Consider the following 25,822-nt stretch of genomic DNA (forward strand, 5'->3'; position numbering starts at 1 on the left):
AAGTGATAGAAACATTTTATCCTTCAAGGAAGAAGAAAGAGTTGGGTGACTTTTTCAGCCCTGGTTTCAGATCTGCTGGTTTCTCACTTGTGCATATAAAAGAAGATGTAACCACTCCGATCCCGGTCACTCTGCACGGAAGCCTCTTGGATTTTCGATACCTCGAGGTCATTGTAAGTAAACCAGGCCTGCTTCTTAATGTCATACACATCACTAATGTAATGACCTGAAAGAAATCAAATCAGAAAATTCAGGTTTTTAAAAAACATTATTGACTTTTTCTTAGGTACAGGAAATTTCAGAAAGAAACAGCCACCCCATACACCTTACCCCCCCAAAATGTTTCTAAAAACCATTAAAAAAACATGTACAAAAATTTACAGGAGGAATAGATTACACCAGAACCACTTTTTTGATAAAAGGTTTCAAAGTTTTTCTTCATGCATTCAACTTACACCTCACAAACTAGGCAAAGAGCGACCTAATAAGGAGTGAATGCTGGTTACTTCATTTATAAAATGCTGACCTCATGATGTCCATTTACCTGAAGAAGAAGTGCTACCAATGTGACTGACAACACTGATGAGCCGATAGGAATGAGGAAGATTTCCTGTCTGGAAAACAGAAGTGGGCATGACTCTTACCTCTTCATTTGAATCAAAGCAAAATACTACATTTAAATTTATTATCAAAGCTGAGATGGCTAACTTTTAGTGTGTGTGGTCAGATTTAATAAAATATCCAGTGGTTGGTATTGTTCATATCCTTTGACCCAAGAATTCTACTCCCAACTAAGAATGTATCCTAAGAAAATAATTCAAAAGGAGAGAATACTTGTATAAAATTATTTAGTGTAGCATTATCTTTAGTAACGAAAAGTTGGAACTAACAATAGGCCCAATCATGGTTAAGCAGTTAGTGCTGTAGCAACTCAATACAACGTTCAGTTATTTTTAAAAGAATCACGTGGGTCTCACCAAGATGTTACCTTGTTTTCAAACCCACATGAATGCACACAATAACCACAGCTCCATAAAAATGGTATGTTCACAGTTAAGTACTGGAAATAATCAATATTTAAAGATTTTTAAAAACGCTATTAAAATACTGCTAGTAGAAAAATAAAACAAAACTAAAAAGGGATATTCCTGCACAGAGGCAGCACTATGAGGTACAATTTTGGGAAGAAACGTGTCATATGTAAACCAGAAACCATGAAAATATTCCTAAACTTTGATGTAGTAATTGACTTCTGGCGACTTACTTAAAGAAAATTCCTAAATATAGAAAACATTACAATCTTACAAAATTCTTCAATGTATTATTTATCACAGTGAAAAAACAGAAAAAACTTAAATCCTCAATGTTAAAAATAAAATAGTATGTTCATTTGAAAAAATATAGTATAGCCATTAAAAATAAAATGTATTAACAATTAGTCTTTAACAAACAGGATAAAAATTGTATACTATGATTTTTTTAAAAGCATACTTGGGGGTAGGGATGACAAAAGAATATGTCAAAATGCTAACAGTTTTGTTAGAACAGTGGGATAAAAAAATTAATTTTAAAAGAATAAAAAAAAGATTCTAATGTGCTCTAGTTAATATCATTAATTCAACAGTTTTCATAGTTTTGGTAGAGCTAAGAGGTGATTTAATAAACATGAGTTTGAGAGGCATGTTACTCAATTACCTAACATGCACATAAAGTGATTAGAATGTATTTCTGTTTTTGTTTCATTTTGTTCTGAATCTTGTAAGAAATGAGGAGCAAAGGACAAAAGAAAGTGAAGCTCATTTCGTGGCTGCCAAAGAGGCAGAAATGAACCTGCAATAGAAACTGATAGTGTGGCCTTTGAAGATAAAGAGCAGGAGTGATACTGACTATTGACCAGTTCTACTCCGGAAATAAAACGGCACCTACCTCAGCATTTCTTTTCAGTTCCTCAGCTTCAGCTTCTGTGTATTCCATATCTAAAACATCCTCATTTCCAGAGTCCTCATCAGAAGCCAATGAATCCAGAAAAGAGTTGTTAAATTCTGAAGAACACAAAGGCACAGTCTTGTAAAACTTCTTGGAATAGACACAAAGAAATGATTAAGAAAATAAAAAAACAGCTTGAGGATACATGTTATCATTGTAAGAAAACATAAAACGTATTATTAGAGTTCCAATTCACTCAACAAATGCTGGGGAATCACAATTCAGGCACCACTATCTGTAAAAGAAATACTTTTTCTTTTTTATATATTTATATATAAGGGCATATAACTCATGTAAGAAAGGAATAAAACTGAAGAGAATATAATTTGAAAGTTAACCCAACTTTATTAAATTCCATATTACATAAACCATATGTTAGATTTGAAGTACATGGTGCATATTGTAAGTAACACCAGTAAATATAAATTACCTCACAGAAAAGAGGTCAGTATCCTTTCATTCTCTTTAATATTAAATCATTTTTTGGAAATTTAACAAAAATAAAGGAAATTCAACCTTTAACTCTTAAATCTCACCTAAAAATACACTAAACAAACAAACAAACAAACAAACAAATCCAAGATCCACTTTTTTTCTTTAGTAACGTGCTTCCACTGGAAGACTCCATCTTTACTAATTGCTTGAAATAAAGACTTCCAGGAGCATTCGTACATAAATGGCTCTTTGCTTTGAAATATAATTAATTCCACTAAAATCACAGCATAGAGTTGTTGAAAGGACATGACTACCTAAGAATGGGAAGAACAGGAAAAAGACTATGGCCTCAAACTTCTGGAAGCTGAAAAGTAGATGGGTAGATGGACTTAGCAGACCTAAGAAACCCAAAGCCAAATCCTAAGCTAGTAATGGAAAAACTGAGAACCAATCCAATTTATATCACAGAATCTTTAAAAAACATACAACTTGGAAGCACCACTGAAACTGGAGGCTAAGGGGAGGATAAAAATAAGGATTAAGTGAAAGCTGTTTGAGAAAGATTCCTAGATCCACTTTCCACCACTTCATGCTGCTAGGCAATGACAGAAGTCTGGAGCTCTTTATTCCGTGGAGAGGGTAAAACAGTCTCTGGATTGCGGGATGCGAGGCACAGAGGAAGCCATGGGTACCATACTGAAAATGGGAGGCGGTGACAGTTTGCGTACTGAAAGATGACTATAACAGCCCCCATCCCTATTCTTATACTTGGCTCCCAGAACTCTGGCCGCCACATCTTTTACCTTTAGGCAAAGGCCAGAGATTAGAAAACCCTTCTTTAGGAATCTGACCAGTCCAAGAGAAAGGATAAAATAGAAACATCCTCCTCCAAATGGTCCCATCCTGTAAAACTCAAAAGTTGTCAAGCCCTAGTTATTCATGTGCACAGAGCTTCCAATCATCTTTTCAGTCCCCTATTCTTAACCATAAGCTGACAGTCAAGCATCACTAGATAGCTGAGGAAAGCGTCTAACAAGAAATGTAAAGACCGTAATAAACACACAGGACAGAGCAATTGGGAGGAAAGAATCTATTCAAGAATAGTAAACTTGAAATAAACAAACTATATTTAATATCCTCAAGAATTGAGATAGTATTGCTTCCATGAACCAAACCAAATCAAACAAAAACAAATAAAATACTTATTAAAAAAGGAATATTCACAAAACAAATCAGTTCTTAAAAATTAGAAATATGATAGAAATAAAACCCTCAAACGAAGGTTTGGAGTTAGAGATAAGGTTGGGGAAACTTCCCAAGAGTAGAGTAAAATGACAAAAAGATGGAAAACTAAAGAGAGGAGATGAGAAAATTAAGAGGACCAGACTAGGAGGTCTGGATAATAGGAGTTTCAAAAAAAGAAAAGAGAGAAAGTGGAAGGCAGAAAATTAGTGAAAATATCTTAGAATTCAAGGACACAAGTTTCTAGATTAAAATGATCCATCAAGTGCCCAGAAGGTGGACGAAACAGACCCATGTCAAGGCACATCACCATGAAGCTTGATCACAATAGAAACAAAGAGAAGATCCTACAAGCTTTCAGAGAAAAAAGAGGTCACATCAGGATCAAGAACAAACAGCTTTAGACTTTTCATACAGCAACCCTGCAAACAAGATTTCTCCCATCCAGCAGCATAAAGTCGGCGGGAAACAATACTTTCAGAATGACTGTAAACCTGGAATTAATTCTATACTTAGCCAAGCTATTAACCAAATACTTAAATATAATGAAACTTGCAAGGTCTCCAAAAAAATCTAAGTCACATCGCCTCTTTTTCAAGAAAACTCGTGGGGATGCTCTCTTATCAAAGCACAAGCAGATGAAGAATGAGGCAGAGTGAGACAGGAAATGGGAGATCCAAACAGAGGAGAGAATCAGAGGGAATTCCCAGGGGGAATCAGAGGGAGCTATCAGGATAGCTGTGCACGGATGTAGAGGACAATTAGTTCACATGGGAGCAATATGACCCAAGATGGTTATCACCACAATCAGCACCATCTTTTTAATCTGAGGACAGGATGCCTGGATGAGTCTAGCTTGAATTCTGATTTGTAACTGTCTCAACCATGTGCTAGTGAAATTCTTGCTCTTTCTCCATGCCCTGGTGTCTAGACCACCCTAGAACACTCATTTTGCATCACCAAAGTGTTCTGTTTTGATCTATTCCTGAGAGCTGGAGAAAGGCTACAGTGATCTAGAAACAGAAAATATAGTGAGCTTATTTCCTATGACTACATGCCCCTGTGGACTTCCAGTACCTGGTTCATATATTAGTTCTGCCAAATGCCATGACTATGGTGAACCTTATGCTTCTGAATTCTCACTCTGCCCACTGACTTCTCTAGAGTGAGCTCTGGGGAAACTGAAGCTACCTTATCTTCTACCAGGAGTCTCTTAACAGTAGCAGTACTGCTTTCACATAGATGGATTACAGACAGACTGTCCTTGCTAATTAATTAATACATATATATATATATATATATAGTTTGTTGCTTTAGGGATATGGATATAATAAATGTGATTTTTTTTCAAAAAGCAAGTTACTGATGAATACAAATGTTAGAATAGTGGTTTCCTCTGGCAGGAAGGGGGAAGGACGGGTATCCAGATAACTTCTAAGATTCTATTTCTTTACCTAGGAAGTGATCAAATTCGTTATTAAAAATAACAAACACATTTTATACGTTCCTCTCTGTGTGATACATTTCATCATTTAAAAAAATGTAATTAAAATTATCTCCACACCTTGAAGACTTAACTCTGTAGCTCTTTTGAGGTCATCATCTTCTTTCTGTTCCCAAACCTCCTAAAGAAACAAGAACAAAACTAAGGTAGTTAAAGAGGTAGTGATTAAACTTATTTAATGAGGATAAAATTAGTTGCTGTGAAAGTATTTGCAAATATTTTCCATAATCTTCTGGATGCTTGGAATATGACCTTTTGAAGGATCTAAAGAAATTCTTTACTTCCAACACCATCCTCCTAAAACATAAACTTGGGGATTAAAAAGGCTTAAATGCTGTCTCCTCTAGTCAGTGACATTTGGCTTGCCAACCTAAAGCCATTCAATGTGACACTATGACGTCATCCCCTTTCTTCTTACACATACGAAATAGCTGGCATATAGCAAATACTTAGTAAATTGCTGTCTTTCCTCTACCCTGATTTATAGTGTTTGCCAATTTCCATGGTATAAGTATTCCCACCGTGGCCAATTTTAAGCAATCAAGGTGACACTGAATGCAGAGTTAGAAAGAGGTGTGTACTAGATGGCTCTCCGAGCTGAGACTGAGCTGGCTCTAGCACACCACTGACCCTAAGTCTATGACAGCAAGATAAACAATATTTCCACAGGGTATTAATTCATAGATTTCTATTTTTGTTCTTGCTAAAGAAACCAAGACACATAGTAAGTGCTCAGTAAATACTAAATGAATGCTGTTGACTGTTACTTTTCTAATACATCTGAGATTTTCTTAGAAAAATTAGTACCTCTGAAAACGTCTCAACTAGATGACTAATTATAAAAAGGAATAAGGAAATGCTGACTATAAATATCTCCCCTCTCATCTTCAGAGAAAAGAGAATTTACAAACAACGTATGAATAAAGAAAAAATTTAATTTAAGCAACTGTTTTATACTTTCCTCAATTCTAGACTTGTGTTTAAAGTTAGTAAAGTATGTAAGAAGCTTAAAATGAGCTATTCTGAATTACAGTACTGGGAGCACTAATACTGTGTTCAAGAAAGCAACTGAGATATTCTCTAAGAGGAAATAAGATTAAACTTATTCAAATATATAAAGTCTATGCTGAAGCTAGGTCACTCTCTTTTAGTTATTAATAGAATGATGTGGGTATATCAAACTAAAGAAACTTCATTTTATAACCCACCCCTCACATCTGAGAAAAATAAGAGTTTTAATTCGGTCAGCTCACAAGAAATAACATATATGTCTTTCATCTATGAAAAAAGAGGGGTGCTGAATTTTTTCTTTCCCTGCACTATAAGGTACTACTTTAAGAAGTCAGGCCTTGTTTTTTTACATTAAAAACAAGTTTTCTTAAAAAAATGATGACTACATATTATTTGTAAAATAGTTTGACATGTATACATCTTGATAACAAGGCAGCCAGGGAGGTACTTTCTATAAATAAAATGATACAGAACAGCTGGCTTTGAAGTGGTTTTAAAGCAGCAGTTCTCAACCTTAGCTGCACATTAAAATCAATGGGTGAAGTTTTTATATATCACAAAAATCTAGATGCCCAGATCAATTACGTCAGAATTTCTGAGGGGCAGAACCACCCAGGGATCAGTATTTTTAAAAGCTCCCCAGATAATATTAATGTGCAGTTAACCTTGAGACACACTGTGCTAGAGAAGTTAGATTTCTTAATCTGATTATTTGCACACACTAAAACTATGCATGCATTCTAGGGAGTCTTGGTAAATTTTTATTACTAACATGACTTGGATTGCATAGGATTAGACAACCATGAAAACACCTTTTAGTCAGATACCTCAGGTGACTGCAATAGTGCAAATCAACCAACTCTGGCAAATATAAGCATAAAAAACTAAAAATTGAAGAAAAGATTACTACATAAGGAGCAGGTATTAGTCTATGAATAAAATCTAAAATTCAGATAATATTCCTAAGAATTTTGTGTTCAAATAATTCATAGGAAAGGACTCATATTGTGAGAAAATGACCAAAATAAATACATTGCATTAAAATGAACAATAAAATCGCGGTGGTATACTGGCTGCATGTACAGCATGCAAAATAATGTTGGCCTAGGGTGATCTATAATAACACATCTTGCTTTAGCATGCAATGAATTATAGTAATGGGAGGTAGCCAACAATATATTTTGTTGCATTTGGATTTTTAAAAGCAGAAAAACTGTCAATGTTTCTGTTTCAAATCCAATGCAAAGCCCCAAAGAAGTTTTTTTGTTTGTTTTGGTGGCTCAGTGACTTACTGTATATAAATCACCTGGACACATAGTAAGTGCTTAACACGTCAGTTAATTAATTAATTAATTATTATTATTATTCTATTTCTTGGGAAAGATAGGTATGGAGAAAGTAGCAATATAAATATCTTACCTGCTCCTGAAGGCTCTGAGCCAATGCCTGCTGAAGCTCTTGCTCTTCCCGTTCACGCTCCATATCATACTGCTGGAGCCAATCAACCTCTCCTTGAGGTCCTTCTGGGGTTTTGTTTTCTTTATTCTCATCACAGTCTTTAGTTATCTCCGTAAAACTGGCAGGATCTGAGGAAGCAGAACATAATATAACTGGGAAATCCTCTCTAATAAACCGAAATCCCTGGATTAGAGTGACATCTACTGTTCAGAGGGAAACTTACATAACCTCAGAGGTAACTTTCTTGGGACATACAATTTATCTTACTACATCTAGCTGAGGGTTTCTCAATCTCAGCACTACTGACACATTCTGGGTGGGACAATTTTGTTGTTGTTGTCGGGGGCCTGTCCTGTACATTGTGAAATGTTTAGTAATATGCCTGGCCTCTACCTAGTAGATACCAGTAGCCTCATCCCCCTCCCTAGTTGTGACAACCAAAAATGACAGACATTGTCAAGTGTCCCCTGGGGACAAAACTGCGCTTTGTTGAGATCCACTGATCTACAGCAAGGGTTCTGAAATTTAACCAATCACCAGAAGCACTATGGTTAGGATGGAAAAGAATTAACAGCTATATTCATAGGTCATAATGTCACATGATCAAGTACTAGGAATAAACTATTGTTAGAGTAAATGAAGAATGAGGCTAGAATTATTAAGCTAATATTGAGATTTTCTCATTTATTACAATGTATATTAAATGAGTATGCGTTTTTACATTAATAATCAACTTAAGTCTTGTACATATTCTATATCAAGAGAGTTTCATAAAATATGTAATAAACGTTTCATGTACCGAACAAGTATATAACATATATGTTTAGAACATTCATCCAGGGAGAGAAGAAAAAAATTAATCATCAATTTCTTTTTGTTCCTTCTCAGTCTCTGGACTATGGCTAACTGGGATGGGATAAACAGTATGGCCATGATTTTGTTCTGGTTATTTGAATTGTGTTAGCAACAACATTTCATTATCATTTTTAATACTGGTAAGTATTAAAGATAAGTGGGGAGGACTTTCCATCCATCCATCCATCCATCCACCCACCCACCCACCCACCCATCGCTAACCTTTACCAAAGCAAAAATTCTTAGCAAAGAAATTTTCATAAAGTATGACTGATCAATAAGAATTACCTTTACAGATTAACCTTATATGTATTGTTTTAAAATTAGTATATATCGTTTACCTGCCTCCAAAATGCATTTTAACCATTTAAATGATAAATAGTTTTCCACACCACAGGCAACTTTGAAGTTTACGGCATCTTGGCTTTAGACTCTAAATTAGCAACTAGTCGTCATTTTTTCATTGTATTGAATTGCTGACTGAATATTTACCACTAAAACTAACTCAATATTCATTAAAAGAGGCAAATTAAGGATATATTAAGTACAAAAAGCAGTATGATCTCAATTAAAAAAAAATAGAGTCACTTCCATAACCTGGAAGAGGCAGCTCTGAAGACTGTATGGTTCTGCCCATCCTTTGGCCTTAGCTTACTAGACCAGGAATAAATATTTGTGTTGCTCAATCAGGTAAGTTGTGGAAATTTGGAACTGAGACATTCAAAGTTAGGTAATGTTGAGCATTTCAAGGGGAAGAAAGATTTGAGAGTTGAGGCTACTATTTTAGGGCATAAGATGAATATTATTACTTTTATCATCAAAACACTCATAAAAGGTGACAGAGGTACAACTTTTCTTAACCAATAGTTTTCACCACTCAATGTACCAATGTACCTCATACAATGCTGTAATTACACTAGCAACTAATCCACATGATAGAAAACAAATAAAGTTCACTTTGATATGCTAAAATTAACACACATTTGTCTTTTGGACAAGAATATCAGATAGATACAAAAGCTACTTAAGATTTATGGGACAAATATGACCACAAAATAATGATGCACTTTTAAGGAACTTGCACAGTGAATCAAAAGGGAACTATGTGTTAAAACTCAATATTCTTAGACTGAATATAACATCTGCCTCTGCCCCTGCCCCCCCACTGAAACCTGTTTCTAACATTCTGTATTTCAGTGAATTTCAGTGAATGGGATCACTGTCCACAGAGTTGTTGTTTTTTTTTAAGACAGAAACCTGGGAGTCATTTTTGACTTCTCATCTACCCCTCATATCAGATAAATCATTATTTTCCAACTATCGCTTGAACCCACCAACTTTTTTCTTTTCAGTGCCAAAACGCTCGCGTAGGGCAATATTAACTTTTGGTCTGGACTATTGCAACAACTTCCTAACAGGTCTCAAAGCATTAATTTGGCTCTTCTCTAATTTATAAGCTACATTACAGCCAGAGTGACCTTTTCCAAATATAAATCTTTATCAAACACCTGTTTGCTTAAAAGTATTCAATAACTTCCTAATGCTTTTGAAATAAAAGTCCAAACTCCTAAACATGGCTTTAGGCCATGTAAAGACTGGAGAGTGCGTATCTCTCTAGTCTCACCTCCTGCTTTATGCTCCAGTCATACAGACCATGCTGAATTTTTTTTTAGGTCTACTAGTTTGCCATGGCCTGTCTCATATGTGGGCTTTTGCACACTCTTCCTTCTGGCTGGTGTCTGGAGACAGTGAAACCTTACTTAACCCTATCCCTCCTGTTCCTCTTCAGTTGATAATTACTCTCTTGAGCCCCAAATATTGATTAGGAATCTATTACGCGCCAGGCACGGTTGCAGAAGCTGGGGATACGGTGATTATTAAGGCAAGATAGCTTGCATTCAGGGAGCTTAAACGCAAAGGCTCAGGTGAGAATGAGCTTCGCATATTTGAGGGAGAGAGAATACCAGTATGGCTAAAACAAACAGTAAGTGAAAGAGCGGGAGAATGGAGACAGGCTATGGTCAGAAACTTGGGTTAAGTGCAATAGGAAGTCACAATAACTTTTAAGTGACCGTGTGATTTATGCTTCAGAAAGATTACTTTGGCCACTTTGTTCATGAAAGGTCTGTAGGAGGAAAGAGTGAAGGAATAGACGTTGGAATCAGTTGTGGTAGCCCAGGTGAGAGATGGAAGATAAGAGTTGTAGCCATGAAGATGTTGATAAATGGTTGGATTTAGGATGTATTTTGGAGGTACATTTGATTGGACTTATTGATGGTGAATGCGAGGTGTGAAGTAAAACAAAAAAAAATCTAGGGAGATGTATTTTTTTGGCCTAAGCAACTGGATTTATGATGGTACCATTTGCTGACATGGGGAAGGAATATTTAGGGGAAGGGGGATAAAAATTAAACATCAAATGGACATTCAAGTAGGCATTTCAACATACAAGTTCAAAGCTCAGGGGAGAGGGCTAGGCTGGAAATACGACTCTGATCTTGTGACACCGGGGTACTATGAGATCACTTAGTGAGAGCGCTTAAGTAGAAAAGAAGACACAGCTAACGACAGTGTCCTGGGAATACTCCAACAATTAGAGTTCTGATGAGGGAGGCAAAACAAACCAACTTGAAATGAGTAGTTGTTTTAGTAGGAAGAAAACACCCCAACAAGTGTAGTACGATGGAAGTTCAGAGAAAAACGTTTACAAAGTTTTAAATGTGAAGTAGGGAGTGGTAGGTAGATTGTGTGAAATACTGCTAATGTAAACTTGATAAAAACCATATAAATGGGGTGGTGGGGAGGAGAGCCCACTTGGAGAGGGCTGAGAAGAGCATGGAGGTGGTAAGAAAGTAGAGAGAATGAATTAAACAACTCTCAAAATAATTTTGCTGTGAGGGGAGCAAAGAAAGGGGGCAGTAGCTGAAGGGAAACATAAGGTCCTAAGAGGGTTTTTAAAATATGGGTGATACTAAAGCACAACAGGAATAATTTCAAAGAGAGGGAAGACTTGATGCAGAAGAAAAAGAGCATAATTTCAAGAGTGAAAGTCTTTAGAAGGCACAAGTGAATAAGATTCTGGATATGAATGGAGGGACTGGCCTTAAATAAGAACAGGGACTTTTCCTCCTTAGTGAAAGTGAAGGCAGCGCTTTCATCTGATTGCATCTATTTGCTTTGAAAAGTATACTGCTAAGTTATGAATGCAGAATGTGTGTGAAAGGAAAACAGGAGATTTGAGGAAGAGATCATGGAGACTGAGAAGAGAAATTTACTAAGGAAGTATAATACAACTAGTATAATCGAATTTGGTGCCCATTTAAGAGTATAATCACAAATTTGAGGAAAGTGTAGTCAACGGCTTTGTGATTTTTCTCCAGCAATCTTCAGCTGCTTGTGAAAGTAGGCACAGAATAAGAAGCTAATTGAGCTGAGAGTTGAGATTTTGTGACTGTGACAGAAAAGTGAACAAGGAGCTAAAAGAGTACCACAGTACGGCAGATAGACTGGGGAAGGACGTGATAAGAGGGAGGTGATGAATAGCAAAAAAGTCAAATGACTGGAAGTCTTTATGACACCAAGTAATCATTGAAATAAGGCTATGACAGTAGGGTAGCTAAAGGAGAGGAGGGTTAAAGAAGGCTATTTGAGATCAAGATTTCAAAGGTGGTACAACTACTGATGGTAACTAAGTCTATGGAAGTGGCTCCCTAACTTTAGTATCCTTGAGCATCATTTGGAATCAAATCGCGGAATGTTGAGCTCCACATCTAGAGTTGTTCATTCAGTAGCTGTGGGGTAGGGCCAAGAAAGGCATTTCCTGCAAGTTCCCACATGACACTGATGGTCTGGGGACACACTTTGACAATAACTGGTCTAGGGTATGACTTCTGTTAGTAATGAAGATGGGGAAGAAGATCTACTGAGAAACTAGGCTGGTGAAGGATCATTCATGAGGATGCTGAAGGCCCTAAGAATGTTGAGGGGAGTTGCTGGAAGGTAAAAGACAGCTACAGGAAGAGATAAGAGGTGGCAAAGGCTGACGTCATGTACTTCAAAGCAGCCTGAAATTCTGTAGGATAAAAGGAGACCAACCGTTGGAAATGGCAATGGGTAACAAGGAGAAACCTATTCCATCTCTAGCCTCTAAAGTTTTAGGGTATGGGGGAAAAAAACAGCTTATACCTAAAAAACAGTATGACAACAAAAAATGAGAGCCTTTCAAAGAAAAACTGGCCTTAACTAGAGACCTAACAACCAAATACAGTGAGTAAACTTTGGGATTTAGGTTAAAAAAAAAGGTATAAAAAATATTTTGGAGACCATCAGGGAAATGTGTGTGGGCTCTATTTTGGAATTATATATAGAACTGCTGTTAGTATTCTTATTTGTGATAATTGTTATGTAGGAAAATTTCCATATACTTAGAAGATTTAGGCTGAAGTGTTTTAGAATGAAATGTCATGATACCTGCATTTCAAATGGTTCCATTAAAAAAGAAAAGTGTTTGTGTAGTCTCTAAGTATGGCCTCCAATGAACCATGCCTACCAGTATTCTTACTCTTGTGTAGACCCCTCACAATGAATCTGGACAGATCCTGTGAGTGCTTTAACCAATAAAGCACTGTGCTAGAATTGATTCCATGCACATTTTGAGCCTAATCATTAAGGAAGCCTGGCAGCTTCCCCTTTTGTGCTTTTGGGAGCCTTGAGCTGTCATGTAAGAAGCCTGGCTATCCTGCTGGAGAGACCACATGGAAAGGAAGAGGCCCTGAGATTACATGAAAAGATGAAGAGAAGATGGGGAGGAAGACGGGCAAGGGGAGGGGAAGGGAGGAATGGAGAGGGTATCTAGCCATCCCAGTGGGCCCTTCTAACCAACATGCCAAGGTAAGCCATCTTGGATGCTGTGGCCCTGATAAGTCCCCGCCAACATCATGCGGAGCAGAAGAACTACCAGCTAAAACCAGCCAATCCATAGAATTATGAGCGATATTAAAATTACTGTTGTTTTAAGACCCTAATTTTCAGGTAACTGCTGCACAAACACACACACACAGGGTGGGGTGGGTAGAAAAAAGAGAATCTGAAATTAATGAATCTAGGTGTAGGATATATGTAAGTGTTCACTATTTATTCTTCAACTTCTCTCCAGATTTGACTCATGGAGGATTTAATATTTGATCATTCCTTAGAATTATTGTTAATTTTTAAAGTATGACAGTGGGATTGAGGATATGTTTTTAAAAATGATTTCTTACTTTTAGAGACACTGAAACCCTTAGTGATGAAATGATCTAGTATCTGGGATTCACTTTTAATTAATCCAGGGAATGGGGTGTAGAAGGAAGCTGTGATACAGATGAAACAAGACTGGATTTTTTTGGGTAATTATTGTTGATAATGGGTACAAGGGGGAAGGTTCATTATACTCATCCCTCTACTTTAGTCTTTGCTCAATATTTTCCATGTTAAAAAAAAAAAAGAATTGAAAAAGAAATAAAAAAATAACTGCAGGAGAAGCAACGTCTTTAGGTTTCAGTTATAGTAAGAAGATGAATGGAATAGTGAGGTTAAAGAAACAGGAAACACAACAATCGTGGCCAGCATCCAACTGGGGACGATGGTAACTAAACAATAGAGGCTCTTCCATATAAAGTACTTACAAACAAGTTCGTTCTCACCAAAGCTGCTGTAGTTGTAAACCACCTGAGATTATTAATGATTTTGATAACCTCAGTGTTTTCCATTGGCATAGACAATCTAGAGCTAAATGTACATAAGAATAACTTCCTTTGTTAATTTTAAGGAGATGTGGGACTGAGACAAAATTAAAAGAGCTGAAAGCAGGAAATAAATCGGCAAGGGACAAACGCACTAATATTAACCAATGATACCTAAGGGCAATAAGTTTAATAAGAGAAGGGGATTTCATAAGAATACTTGCATCAAGAAGGAATAAAAAGAACTCTGATAAACAAAAATCATCAGCTATTCCCCCCAAAAAAATTGAGGCTGCAGTAATTCTTATTTCACTTGCACATAAAATAATTCAAAATTGATGAGGCCCTAACCCCAAGAATACAGAAAGCAATTCTGTGATACACTACTATTCTCTTCATCTCCAAAATTCTAGGTTTGATATACTGAAACACATTAGCTAGCTAAATGATACATATGTTAGAAATATAAGGATAAAAAATATCAGAGTTGGTGATAGGAAGTAGTAAAAATTTTCTACCTAAAAATCTTAAAATACCCATCGTGCAAGGCAGAGGTTCAGCTCTGCTGTTCCCACTGACAACTTGAGAAGTAACAAAATATAATAATTACCACAAAAATAATTTTTATCTCTATAAATTAATTACCTAATATTCTATTCTCAACCTTCAGAAGTATGTCTGGTAGATCCCCATATAGAGATAAGAAAACTGAGTATCAAAGAGGTAAATGACCTATTTAGTAATTCATAGCTAGTTAGTGGTATAGCCAAGACAAGAGGCCCAAGATCTGACCTCTTAGTTGAGTGATTTTTCTACCATTACGAAAGGATGAACCCAAAAGAGAATGGAGAACTTGAATTATTTATGCAGTCAGCCCTCCGTATCCGTGGGTCCTGCATCCAGGTTCAACCTACCACTGATTGAACATACTTTGAAAAAAAATTGCTACCTTATTGCTGATATGTACTAATAGTTAGGCCTACAATGGTTGCATCTAGACTGAATGTGTACAGGCTTTTTTTCTTGTCATTATTCCCTAAACAATACAGTATAACAACTATTTACACAGTACTTACATTGTTTTAGGTATTGTAAGTAATCTAAAAATGATTTAAAGTATACAGGAGGCAGTGCATAGGATATATGTAAATACTAAGCCATTTTATATAAGGGACTTGAGCATATGTGGATTTCGGTATTGGTGGGGGTCCTGGAACCAATCCCCCATGGATACTGAGGGACGACTGCACACTAAAACTTGTTCAAATATAGAAAAATTAAGAATTATTCACTCTTCTGAGCGAGCAGTGGTGAGAGAAAAGTGACCAAAAACTGATACAAACTTTTATTAAATGCACATAAGAATACTGACTTTTCTTCTGATGTACACCCAAAGGGTATAACAGCCTCTGGGTACTACTCACATTATTTATTTCTCATTTTTAAAACTGTTAAAAAGAAAGCACGAAAATATCATTAGCTCCGTTATACATGATACAGATCCATTTCACCTCATTACTCAGAAGCCAGGTATCACTACAAGGATTTGGAACACAAGTGTGCCTTCTTTAACAGATATTTTCATTAAACCTACCTGGCTCAGTGATTGTTTTGGGTTTCTCAGTTTCCACTGCATCTGGATTTTCAGGTATTTCTTGAATATCATCCTCTGCAAATCCGGTATCTGGGCTGCTTGTTGGTTTATCATCATCTTCATGACTCAGAGATGGTGAAGCTTCTCTCTTACTTATCTCTAGGACAGCTGCCAGAAGCTCTTCTTCACTCATTCCATCAAATCCTGAGTTTTCCAATTCAGACTTATCAGTCTCTGTTCTGCATGATTTTGAATCCTGAAGAAGAGAGTTACTTTTATAGGAAACTAGAATGAGTACAAATATAGCAATCTTAAGATTTTAAAGTGAGTTTATTTTATTTCTAGAGTTTCCTTTCTTTGATGCTTTGGGTTATTTAACTATCAATAACAATATAAAAACTTACTAGCAAACCTAATATTCTTTGAATAATAACTACATAAAAATACATGTTTATTTTCTTGATTATAATAAGTGTTAAGTATGTTCTTTGTGGAAATTTGGAAAATATATAAAAATAGTAAAACAAATTCACTCAAAATCCATCAGAGATAATACTGTATTTTCTTCAGATATACATGGATTATACTGTAAATATTCTGTCACTATACCTAATATTCCTTTTTAAATGTTGGCAAGTTTTATTTTCTTCTAATAAATGAGAAAATAAAAACTACATCAACACTATGTAAATATTCATAGTTATTTTCTGAATAACTTTTGTTTCTGGGAGAATTTTTGATTTTTTATGATTTCTCATTCAAGGTAGCAACCACAAACACTTCTAGCTTTAAAGTAAGATGGGAAACAAGTCAGAACAAAAAATAACTACTAAAATAATTACCTTACTGAAAGGGAGATTTAAAATCAAACAGTTGTATAAGATGTTGCAAACTCCTAGAAAAGCTTGTATCTTCAAAGTATTAGCTATCATTATGTGTCAAGATAGAAGATAATGTAGTTATGCCTTCATACCCATTATTCAAACCTTTAGTTTATGTGGTTTGCCTGTTGACATAAAATGTTTACTATGGTTCTCTCATTTAACAACTAGTACCAAAATAAAGCAAGTAATAATTTGAGGACCCATATGTTAAAGGAGCTTTGAAGGTTAATAGGAGAAAGCAATTTATCTACAACTTTCATTTCTTAAGTCTCAATCTTGGAAACAAAAAAGCGACCATTATGTAACTTTACCTAACAATTGTCACACCAATACTTTAAAAAAAGCCCATCAATAGATGAACGAATAAAGAAGATGTGGTATACATATACACAATGGAATATTATTCAGCCATAAAAAAGAAAGTAAATCTTGATACTTGTAACAACATGGATGGACCTGGAGGACATTAGGCTAAGTGAAATAAAGACAAATAACATATGATCTCACTTATATGTGGACTCTAAACAAACAAAAAACCTCAAGCTCACAGATACAGAGAACAGATTGGTGGTTGCCAGAGGAGGGTGGTGGGGGGTGTGTGTGTGTGAAAGATGTCAAAAGATAAAAACTTCCAGTTATAAAGAAGTCATGGGGTGTAACGTCCAGCATGGTGACTATAGTTAATGATATTGTATTGCATATTTGAAAGTTGCTAAGAGAGTAGATCTTAAAAGTTCTCATCATAAGGAAAAAAATTTTTGTAACTATGGATGGTGATGGATGTTAACTAGACTTACTATGGTAATCATTTCACAACATATACTATATCAAATCCTTATGTTGTGCATCTGAAACTAATATGTTATATGTCAATCATACCTCAATATAAAAAGTCTCAATCCATCTTTAAACAGACTTGTTTTGTAGCTACAGAAGGCACAGTCCAAAACTAGTGTGAACAGATCCACTGAGTTTATGATCTATGTTGTATATTAAGTTTGTTGGTGCTGGTCATGAAAGGCATTTGTTTGGAGAGTAAGAGCTATACAAATCTTTGTCAGAAATTTTGATAAGAAATTACTTACTTTTTCCAGGTCTTCCTGCTGCTGTTCGCAGCCTGCCATTTCACAAAGTCTCTGGCTAAGGGCCACAGAGCGTTTTAGCTCATCCTCACTGTCTGAATCAAGGCACAAAGCCAAGGAGCTCTTGGATTTGAAGGGGAAATTCCTGTAATTCAAGAAAAAAATAAGACCCTATATAAGTCTGATAGATATTTGTCCTTGTTATCTTTTGATGCATAAATATAAAAATAAAACAAAAAACTTTTCCATTATGGAAAATGATTTAACAAGAGAAAAAAAAGATATACCAAAAAGTTATATTTAAGCATTACCTTTGCCCCACTCCAAGAGTCATGCTTTGAAAATTAGACAATTCTTATGCTATTACATATCAGTAAACCAATCACTTTGTGCCTTTTTTCTTTTAATGATCAACCCCAAAGTTTGTTATTGTTTTTATAAAACAAGTACTCTACTGAATGCATGCAGACATAGCAATGAATAAATGTTTTTGACAACAGAGTACATGAGGACTAATTTTTGATCTTTTAAATTATGATCCATGTGTTTTAAAATTAACAGTAACATTCCACTTATCCAATTATGTAGGTCAGATTTCTGGCAACCTCTACCTTCCAGAGTACAGGGATTCAAAAGTAAGAAAAAAGGCTTCTGAGGAAGGCAGCAGATTCAAAGCCCATGCACTTTACTCTTTAGAAAGGGACCCTTCATTCCCAGGAAATGATGTATAAAATAATGTAGCAAGTTCATCAAGAAATGAGAGCTAAAAAGTGACAGAGAATAACCACAAAAAAGGCAATAAAGAACTATAAAGTCATTTAATATAAAGTTAAACTGTCTTGTAAGAATTAAGAGCCTCTGAGGGCATTACGATATTAAAACAGTGCAATAACTGATGCTCAATGCTCATTCTAAGTCATTACAACATATTTAAGTTATCTTCAGTATATTTTATTTAAGAATATAAGAAGTTCTGTAAAGTCACAGAGTATATAACCACCTAAAATGGTTAAAAAAATTTAAGATTAATGCTTAAAAAGGCAAGCTTCAGTTATATAAAAATTCATTTATGTGGAATATCAAATATCATTCTTCAATGATACCAGATAAGTAAGGTGTTACTGTGTTGTCTTCTAAATGAGCTGAAAATAAGCTAAAGGAAAAAGTGGTAAAGGTCCAAGTGTACAAATTTTCTTTGATGAAGGTTAACATAAATTCATATGCTATACTAAAAAAACGTAAAATGGAAATTGGAAAAATGCAATTAATCTAAATGTGAAAACTGTAAATAAACATACAGAATGATGGCACCAAGAAATAAGAGGCCACAATGGAAACCAAGAGAACTGCATAGCAATGTAGATCAAAGAAAAGAGGCAAGTGGTCAGTGATAAGCCCAAACATAGTCTGTGGCTGAGAGCAGCCAGGATAGCAGTGCACTCCAGCCCGAACACTTGAAGAGCCTCCCATTATGTTGTCAAAAAGGTTTTTAGTGTAACTTAGAAATAGCCAATTAGCCACCTTAATTCCTCATTTCTGATTTCGTGCTTACCAATGCAAAACTGAACATATTAATTTGTTTATCCACGTAAATACTTTGCTGAATGAGGGTGACACCTGGCTACTAATATGCCAGGGTCAAATGTGACAAAGGACATTGTAGAACCAATGATATTCGGTTCATAACTCAGCCTCTTTTAAGTTTGATCGGCATGACAGGTCTTCTAGGGCCTAATCATCCTTTAGTGACCAATTCTCAAATTCTGATACCAATAGACCCTGGAGAACAGATGACCATGCCAAGTAAAATGATGCCCAATGAAACCATCTCTTTCTTGAAACTATAGTGATCTGGTACATAAAGAGTGCATTCCATTAATAGTTACTATATTCACAGAAGGCAGCTTGCCTGTAGTAATGAAAAATATTCATCCTGTAAATGCATCACTTGCTCACTTTCTAAGCAGCCAAGTGGTATTGCTCATTTGTATCTTGAGAACGGGCAAGAGTATTCATATCGGTACCATTTCAGATTTCTAGTCATGTTAGTCATCTGGTTTTAATTGCACTGAAAAATAATTAACAGGAGGAAAAGAAAATAGCAGTTCCCAAATGTCATTTTATGGTTATATAAGCCCCCCAAAACCCTTAAACAACAAAAATGTCTCTTTTCTAAAAGTACTTTGGGACACCAAATTTTTAGAAAAACTAATTTTAAAGATCAATGACAAGCAAGTCATTTAGAATTGTCCAATCAGGAACTGTCACTCTAATTTAATCACGGAGGAGGTATATTAAAAAAAAGTATTTGCTTCCCTTCTTGGACAAACTTTTGGTCTTAAGCAAAAATAAAGAAATATACTTGTAGAACAGCTACATTCCAGTGTGTGTTTGTTTTCCTGTCCCCTTTCAGAATAGCTCCAGTTCAGTGTCTAAGACAAGAATTTCCAGACTGGTTAACAACAGGTAAAAAGATATTTTGGGATCTCCATGCGCATCTTTGAGGAACAGTGCTTTACACCAACTGGGGGTTATTTCATCCCTTCAATCCTTAAAAATCCTCACCATCAGTCAATTTCTAGAGTTGTACGATGGAAATATTACAATATTAACAGATGATTTAAGAAGTTTTAGAACAAAATTTTGAGAGGATCATCTGAACTTGCTTCACTGTTAAAAACTTGTTATACCCTAGATTATAGTTTAAAGCAGATTCAGGAAAATTCCGAAGTATAGTAATACAGAGCAGTTATCATGCAAAAAGAGAAACAACAAAGAAAAGGGGAGGATACTTTTGGAAATTAGGGTAAGCCAAATCCTTAAAAATACAAATTTTGGGTACACAAGAAATGTAACTCACTTTGAAGGTGTAGAAGGGCTGGTGATGCAGGAATTCACCATTTGAGAGGCTTTCAATGGTCTAGAACTATCAGAAAATTAGAAAATATGTAATGTATACAATTACATTATTAAATATATATATATTTAACTTACAAAATGAATTACTCTGTACTATAGACCCTTATGTATCCTCTTGAAAAGCAAACAATTATAATATTTTTACTAGTGATAGAGGCCAAAAAGAAAACAAAATACCATCTCTGGTTCTCCCTGATCCAATGACCTCAATAAACAGCACTGGAAACAAAGTCAAATGTAATGCACATGAAAAGAACAATCTGGGAAAAATCATCTTGTCTCAGTTCTTTACTTTTAAACAATAAAATAATAATAGCTCTCATTTGTTGAGGACTTACTAGATGTCAGGCACTGTAGTAAGAACTCACGTATATCACCTCATTTAATGTTCACAACCACTCTATTATTTTCCCTACAGATAGGTCAAGGAATTTCGTCCAAAGTCTTAAAACTATTAAATTACAGAGTCAGATAGCCTGGTTTCAGGCTATCATATAGAGTCTACACTGATGGTTTGAAATAGTACTACTGCCAGAAAGAGTAATAACTCTATCAGCAGAGGGCAACCGCATCAAGCAAAAAAACAAACAAAAAACAAATGAACAAAACAAAACAAAACAAAAAAACCCCACACATCTATTTCAAACAAAGGCCATAAGAGAAAATCCAGAAACACTAAGCCTCTCTGGGAACATGTCTTTATTAGTAGACCCATTGAGGCCTTTAGTGTAAACTTATATGATATAGTGTATATTTAAATTATTAACCCAAGGAGAAACACATTTTATAAAACTGCATCAATTCATGTTAGCAAATGTTTATTCACTTCCTGAAATGTCTATTATTCCATTTCAGCCAAGAAACCTGGCTCTTCCAGTTACTAACTTATAACCTTAAGAAAATTACTTAATCTACTTTGATCTCCTCTATAAAATTAAGAATTTAGATAAAATCTCTAAAATCCCATTTACCTCTAAAGTTCTAAACTTGATGATCATATCAAACTAGAGTTCAAGTATAAAAAAGAACAATATATGGCTCCAAAGTAATGCAAGTATTTAGAAGAAAGAGCAACATTCAGAGAAGTCCTAAGGTTTTCTCAGCATACATGATAAAGCAAAATCAAACGTAAAGGTTACTTCTTTTCTCATGGAAAAATTTTTAGGAGTCACTGAAGTTCTTCACTCCCAATAGTGACAATACACTTATGAAAACAATCTATTTTTGGGACCTCAGAATAACATTTAATATACACAGTTTCCCAAATTTGCATACCCCAAAGAGTCAGCAAAGGCATCTGTTAAAAATATCTATTCCCAAGCCCTAACTTACATCTAATGAAACAGAACTTCTAGGGAAAGAACACAAGAATTGGTAAATTTAGTGTTCAGGTGACTCTTATGAACATGCAAATTAGGTTTATATTCCCAAAATATATCAAACTGTCTTCTAGTGATCTAAAAGCGTAAGAGCATTCCCTAAAAAGGTAACTTACTATGAAAGGCAACTAATGTACTTGGAAGAATTTTGTTTAAAAATTTTATTACTTCAATTTATTACTACAATTATTTCAGTCAGGCAGTAATTTAATACAAAATCCCAAAATAAAGCAAAATTAAAATCTCCTTCTTGATCTGATTTTACCTGGGAGTCATGTTATCTATCTAGTTCAGTCATTCTTTTCATTAGATACTAAATGTTTTTCTACTTCAAAAGGGAAGGCAAAGAGATTCTCACTAAAGGGCTTACATTGCCATATGTGCACTCCAACCAAGGGTGAAGGGTGATTTTGTATTTTCAGTGCAATGAGACGAAAGGGTCAGGTATCTTGGAATGATGACTTGCTGCCCAATCTTGTTGTTAAGTGAGAGAGTGACATTGAAGCTGTATCGCTTCAGATGAAGAATGAGGATCCTGAAAAACAGGAGATAATGACATTACTAGTTTGTACATAATAGAGGTAGCTCTCTTATTGGTGAGACGAGATCACTGCAACTAACCATGTTAGATCGTTTTTGATTTAAAGAGTACATTTGGCCAAACTAAAGTTTTAGCCAAAAAACATTTACTGAATACCTGCCATGTGCTAAGCACTGTGCTGACTATTAAGAACACAAATAAAAATAAAACACGGGCATTGGGTGGATCAATGAGGTTTGGGTAAAATACTTACAATGTTCCTAGAAAAAAAAAACCATACCAAATAAAACACATTAGACAAGAACTCTAAATTTTTAAACGCTGATATTGATATTGGGTTAAAGCTTTAATTTATGTCAATGTTATATAGTTAAAAAAATTAGGTTTTATATAACCACTAATGATAATTTAAAGTGTTAAACAGCCCTGTGTTTGATGGTGACCTTTTTTTCAAGATGATTTCTGACAAGAACTATTCTTATTTCAGTGGCACTTTCTCTGAAGATAGCTAAGAGAAAAATGGAACATTTTTCTCCACTTAGAAAAAAGTTATATAAAATTTCATGGCACATCTGGTTTACGGGTCTGAAAAGGATTTTAACTCCGTAAAAACACTTTCAGTTACAATTGTGGCAAACTTTTCACCTCTGATACAGAACATAATCTCTACCTGATGAACTAGATATACTTCACAGTCCACAAGAACACTTTAACAACTGAATTTCAGAACTCTTATTGGAATAAACCTCAATTGTAGGCAAAAATAATGTCTGATTTATGGAAAACTGTTTCCTTTCTTACCATATACATGTACTTTCATCACAGAAACCACAAACTCAAAAATCTGTAAATTAAAATTATCAACTATATTTCTCTTTAAAAAGAATGTTAGAATTCATAACCTTCAAGTTCACAACTTCAGAGAACACCAGGATACAACTGATGTGAAGAGACTAAAACTAATGTCAAATATTTTGACTAAATTTTCAAATAATCCTACCAAAATAAAAGGTAATATGAAACAGACACATAGTTAAAATCACTGACCTGTAAAGATAAGGTGGACTACAAATGAACAGATTTGATAAAGATACCAGACCCTTCAAGAATAAAACTAGATTGGCTTCAATATTGAAATGAACAAAAACAAAGCAAATCCAATAATTAAGACTTATGATACAAAGGCTTCTATTTCACGTAAGTTTGGTATAAATTAACCTTTAACATAGGTGCCTACAAAACAAACAAACAAACAAAAAAAAACCCCAAGGAGAAAAATTCCCCTCAGTATTGTTTTTTTTCCCATTTGAAAAACCAAATAGCTAGACAATGGGAAAGGGAACTGACAGTCAGCTTGCCAGGTCAACCAGGTATTTTTAATTGTACACCAGTTTCCTTAGTTTAATAAGAGCTGGTAATAATCCTTTGCCTTAATACTTGTTCCCCCCACTCTCAATGCCTCAAAACACTCACAAATAGGAAAGAATAGGTCTCTTAAGAATTATAGACTATGGTCAACATAATAATAGTATTATGATTTAGAAAGTCATTTCTTTAAAAGAAATTCACTTTCTAAAAAGGAACAGATTATGGAATGCAAAAGAATTAGTCTCTAGGGATTAGGTTCCAGAAACTCCACACTTAGTCTTAGAAAAATTGAAGCTAATAAAAGAAAGTAAAGCACTCTGCAGGCAAAGTGCCACATAAATACTTAATGTTAATAATAACCTTGTTTGTGGTTGAGATCTATTCTTGGGAAGAACTAAAAGCTGTCCTATAATTACTTCATAATTTTTCTAACTAGTTAGGTTTTACATTTGTTTATAGAGAACTAATACAATGTAAGTTAATTTCATTCCTAATTCAGAATTCTTATTACAGGAAACTTACCATCTTATAAGACCCTCTGAATAAACGAAAGTACAAATTGCAGAAAATTACTCTTCCTAATTTATTTTCACACACATGTGTATGTGTCTGTAGCAGACTTTTACTGAAAGTCTAGGATAAGAGAAGGAAGCTACATTTCAACACTGAACAACAAATTATAACTGAATGTTATATATTACTGAATTAATTAACAATCTACTAGCTAGTCCCTACCATTATTTCAGTCTCACAAGCCATGTCTGCTTATTGCCATTTTCTTGGAACTCTCAAGTTCTACATTCCAAATCCTCTTCCTTCCTTATGTATTCTAGTTTTCTATCATGTACGCTTTTTATACATCAGCTTTGCTGATTTTCTTTATCAATTCTTTTTTGGTAAATCTCACTTAGTAATATTTGTAAGCACTTTAAAGAAGAAAAATTAAAGAACAATTAATTTTACCTGGGCAGCCTATTAAATTTGTGCCTGACAACAGCACACTTCCCACCACACTTCTCACAGGAATACTCAAGTTCTTCTGCCTGTAAAAAGACAAGAAGGAAAAATAAAGAAGTATGAAGTTGAATCAACATTACCCCATTTAATGCTACTCCTCTTCTCTAGTCATACTACTTCAGTGGAATGACAACTCTGACCAGTTTATATTTTGTGTCTAGTCACACACCTTACCAAATTAAGACCTAATCCTCAAAATATAGTTATATCATGCCCTATTTCAGAATTCCTAATTTCCTTTTTTACCAAGGAAACATCTCACTTTATGACAGTAACTAGACTACAGTAGCAGATTCTCAACCTTTTCCCCATGGACACACAAGAACTGCCAAAAGTATATCCAGACTTAACATTTGGCCATAGCAGAGATAAGATCACCTTCAGGTTAGGCGGTGTTCCTGGTCTGTTAGGTGTAACTCTACCCCTTTCTTATAATGGAACTCAATCTTCTGGTGACAGCCCACTAAGAACAACTGCTCTAAAAGGACCCAAGTTTGGGGTGGATAGCATTACCTAGAGAAAACTGAAACAAGAAATCCTTAAAAAATGGGGGTAAAGATACATAGAAAAAGCTTCAAATTCTACGATAATAACAGGAATAGTAAGGAATGATTAAAACAAAAAGAAAAGTATTTAGCTTTGGGTGGAGCTAAATGTTCATCATTTAAAGAACAGGCATTTTTTTTAAATCTTAGGAAGACAACCCTGACTATTTGCTACAACAAAACAAGAACCACTATTATAAAGACTGGGTGATCCTGGCAGATTTCCATCAGTTATAAGGACTGCTACACAACAGGTCCAATTATGCCCCAGAATATCTA

The 25,822-nt window shown here is 35.0% G+C and overlaps 1 protein-coding gene across 6 annotated transcripts in view; it reads right to left on the reverse strand.

Annotated features, from left to right (window-relative positions):
* USP37 (ubiquitin specific peptidase 37) overlaps window positions 1–25,822 on the reverse strand; it is a 77,227-nt gene that overhangs the window by 5,036 nt on the left and 46,369 nt on the right. For 5 of the 6 annotated variants that reach the window (XM_074313360.2, XM_074313366.2, XM_074313372.2 and 2 more), the window contains 10 exons: window positions 24,945–25,024; window positions 22,443–22,607; window positions 20,635–20,700; window positions 17,778–17,919; window positions 15,809–16,064; window positions 7,598–7,764; window positions 5,228–5,288; window positions 1,927–2,042; window positions 545–614; window positions 88–226 (listed from right to left, as the gene is read on the reverse strand). In XM_074313360.2, coding sequence (XP_074169461.1) covers window positions 88–226; window positions 545–614; window positions 1,927–2,042; window positions 5,228–5,288; window positions 7,598–7,764; window positions 15,809–16,064; window positions 17,778–17,919; window positions 20,635–20,700; window positions 22,443–22,607; window positions 24,945–25,024 — 1,262 coding nt within the window. The remainder of the gene's footprint in view (window positions 1–87; window positions 227–544; window positions 615–1,926; window positions 2,043–5,227; window positions 5,289–7,597; window positions 7,765–15,808; window positions 16,065–17,777; window positions 17,920–20,634; window positions 20,701–22,442; window positions 22,608–24,944; window positions 25,025–25,822) is intronic. The other variant, XM_019741852.3, reaches the window with a different exon arrangement.

The sequence above is a fragment of the Rhinolophus sinicus genome, chromosome 17, assembly GCF_057876585.1.
Source record: "Rhinolophus sinicus isolate RSI-liver-muscle chromosome 17, RSI-T2T, whole genome shotgun sequence".
In the NCBI taxonomy this organism is placed as follows: Eukaryota; Metazoa; Chordata; class Mammalia; order Chiroptera; family Rhinolophidae; genus Rhinolophus; species Rhinolophus sinicus.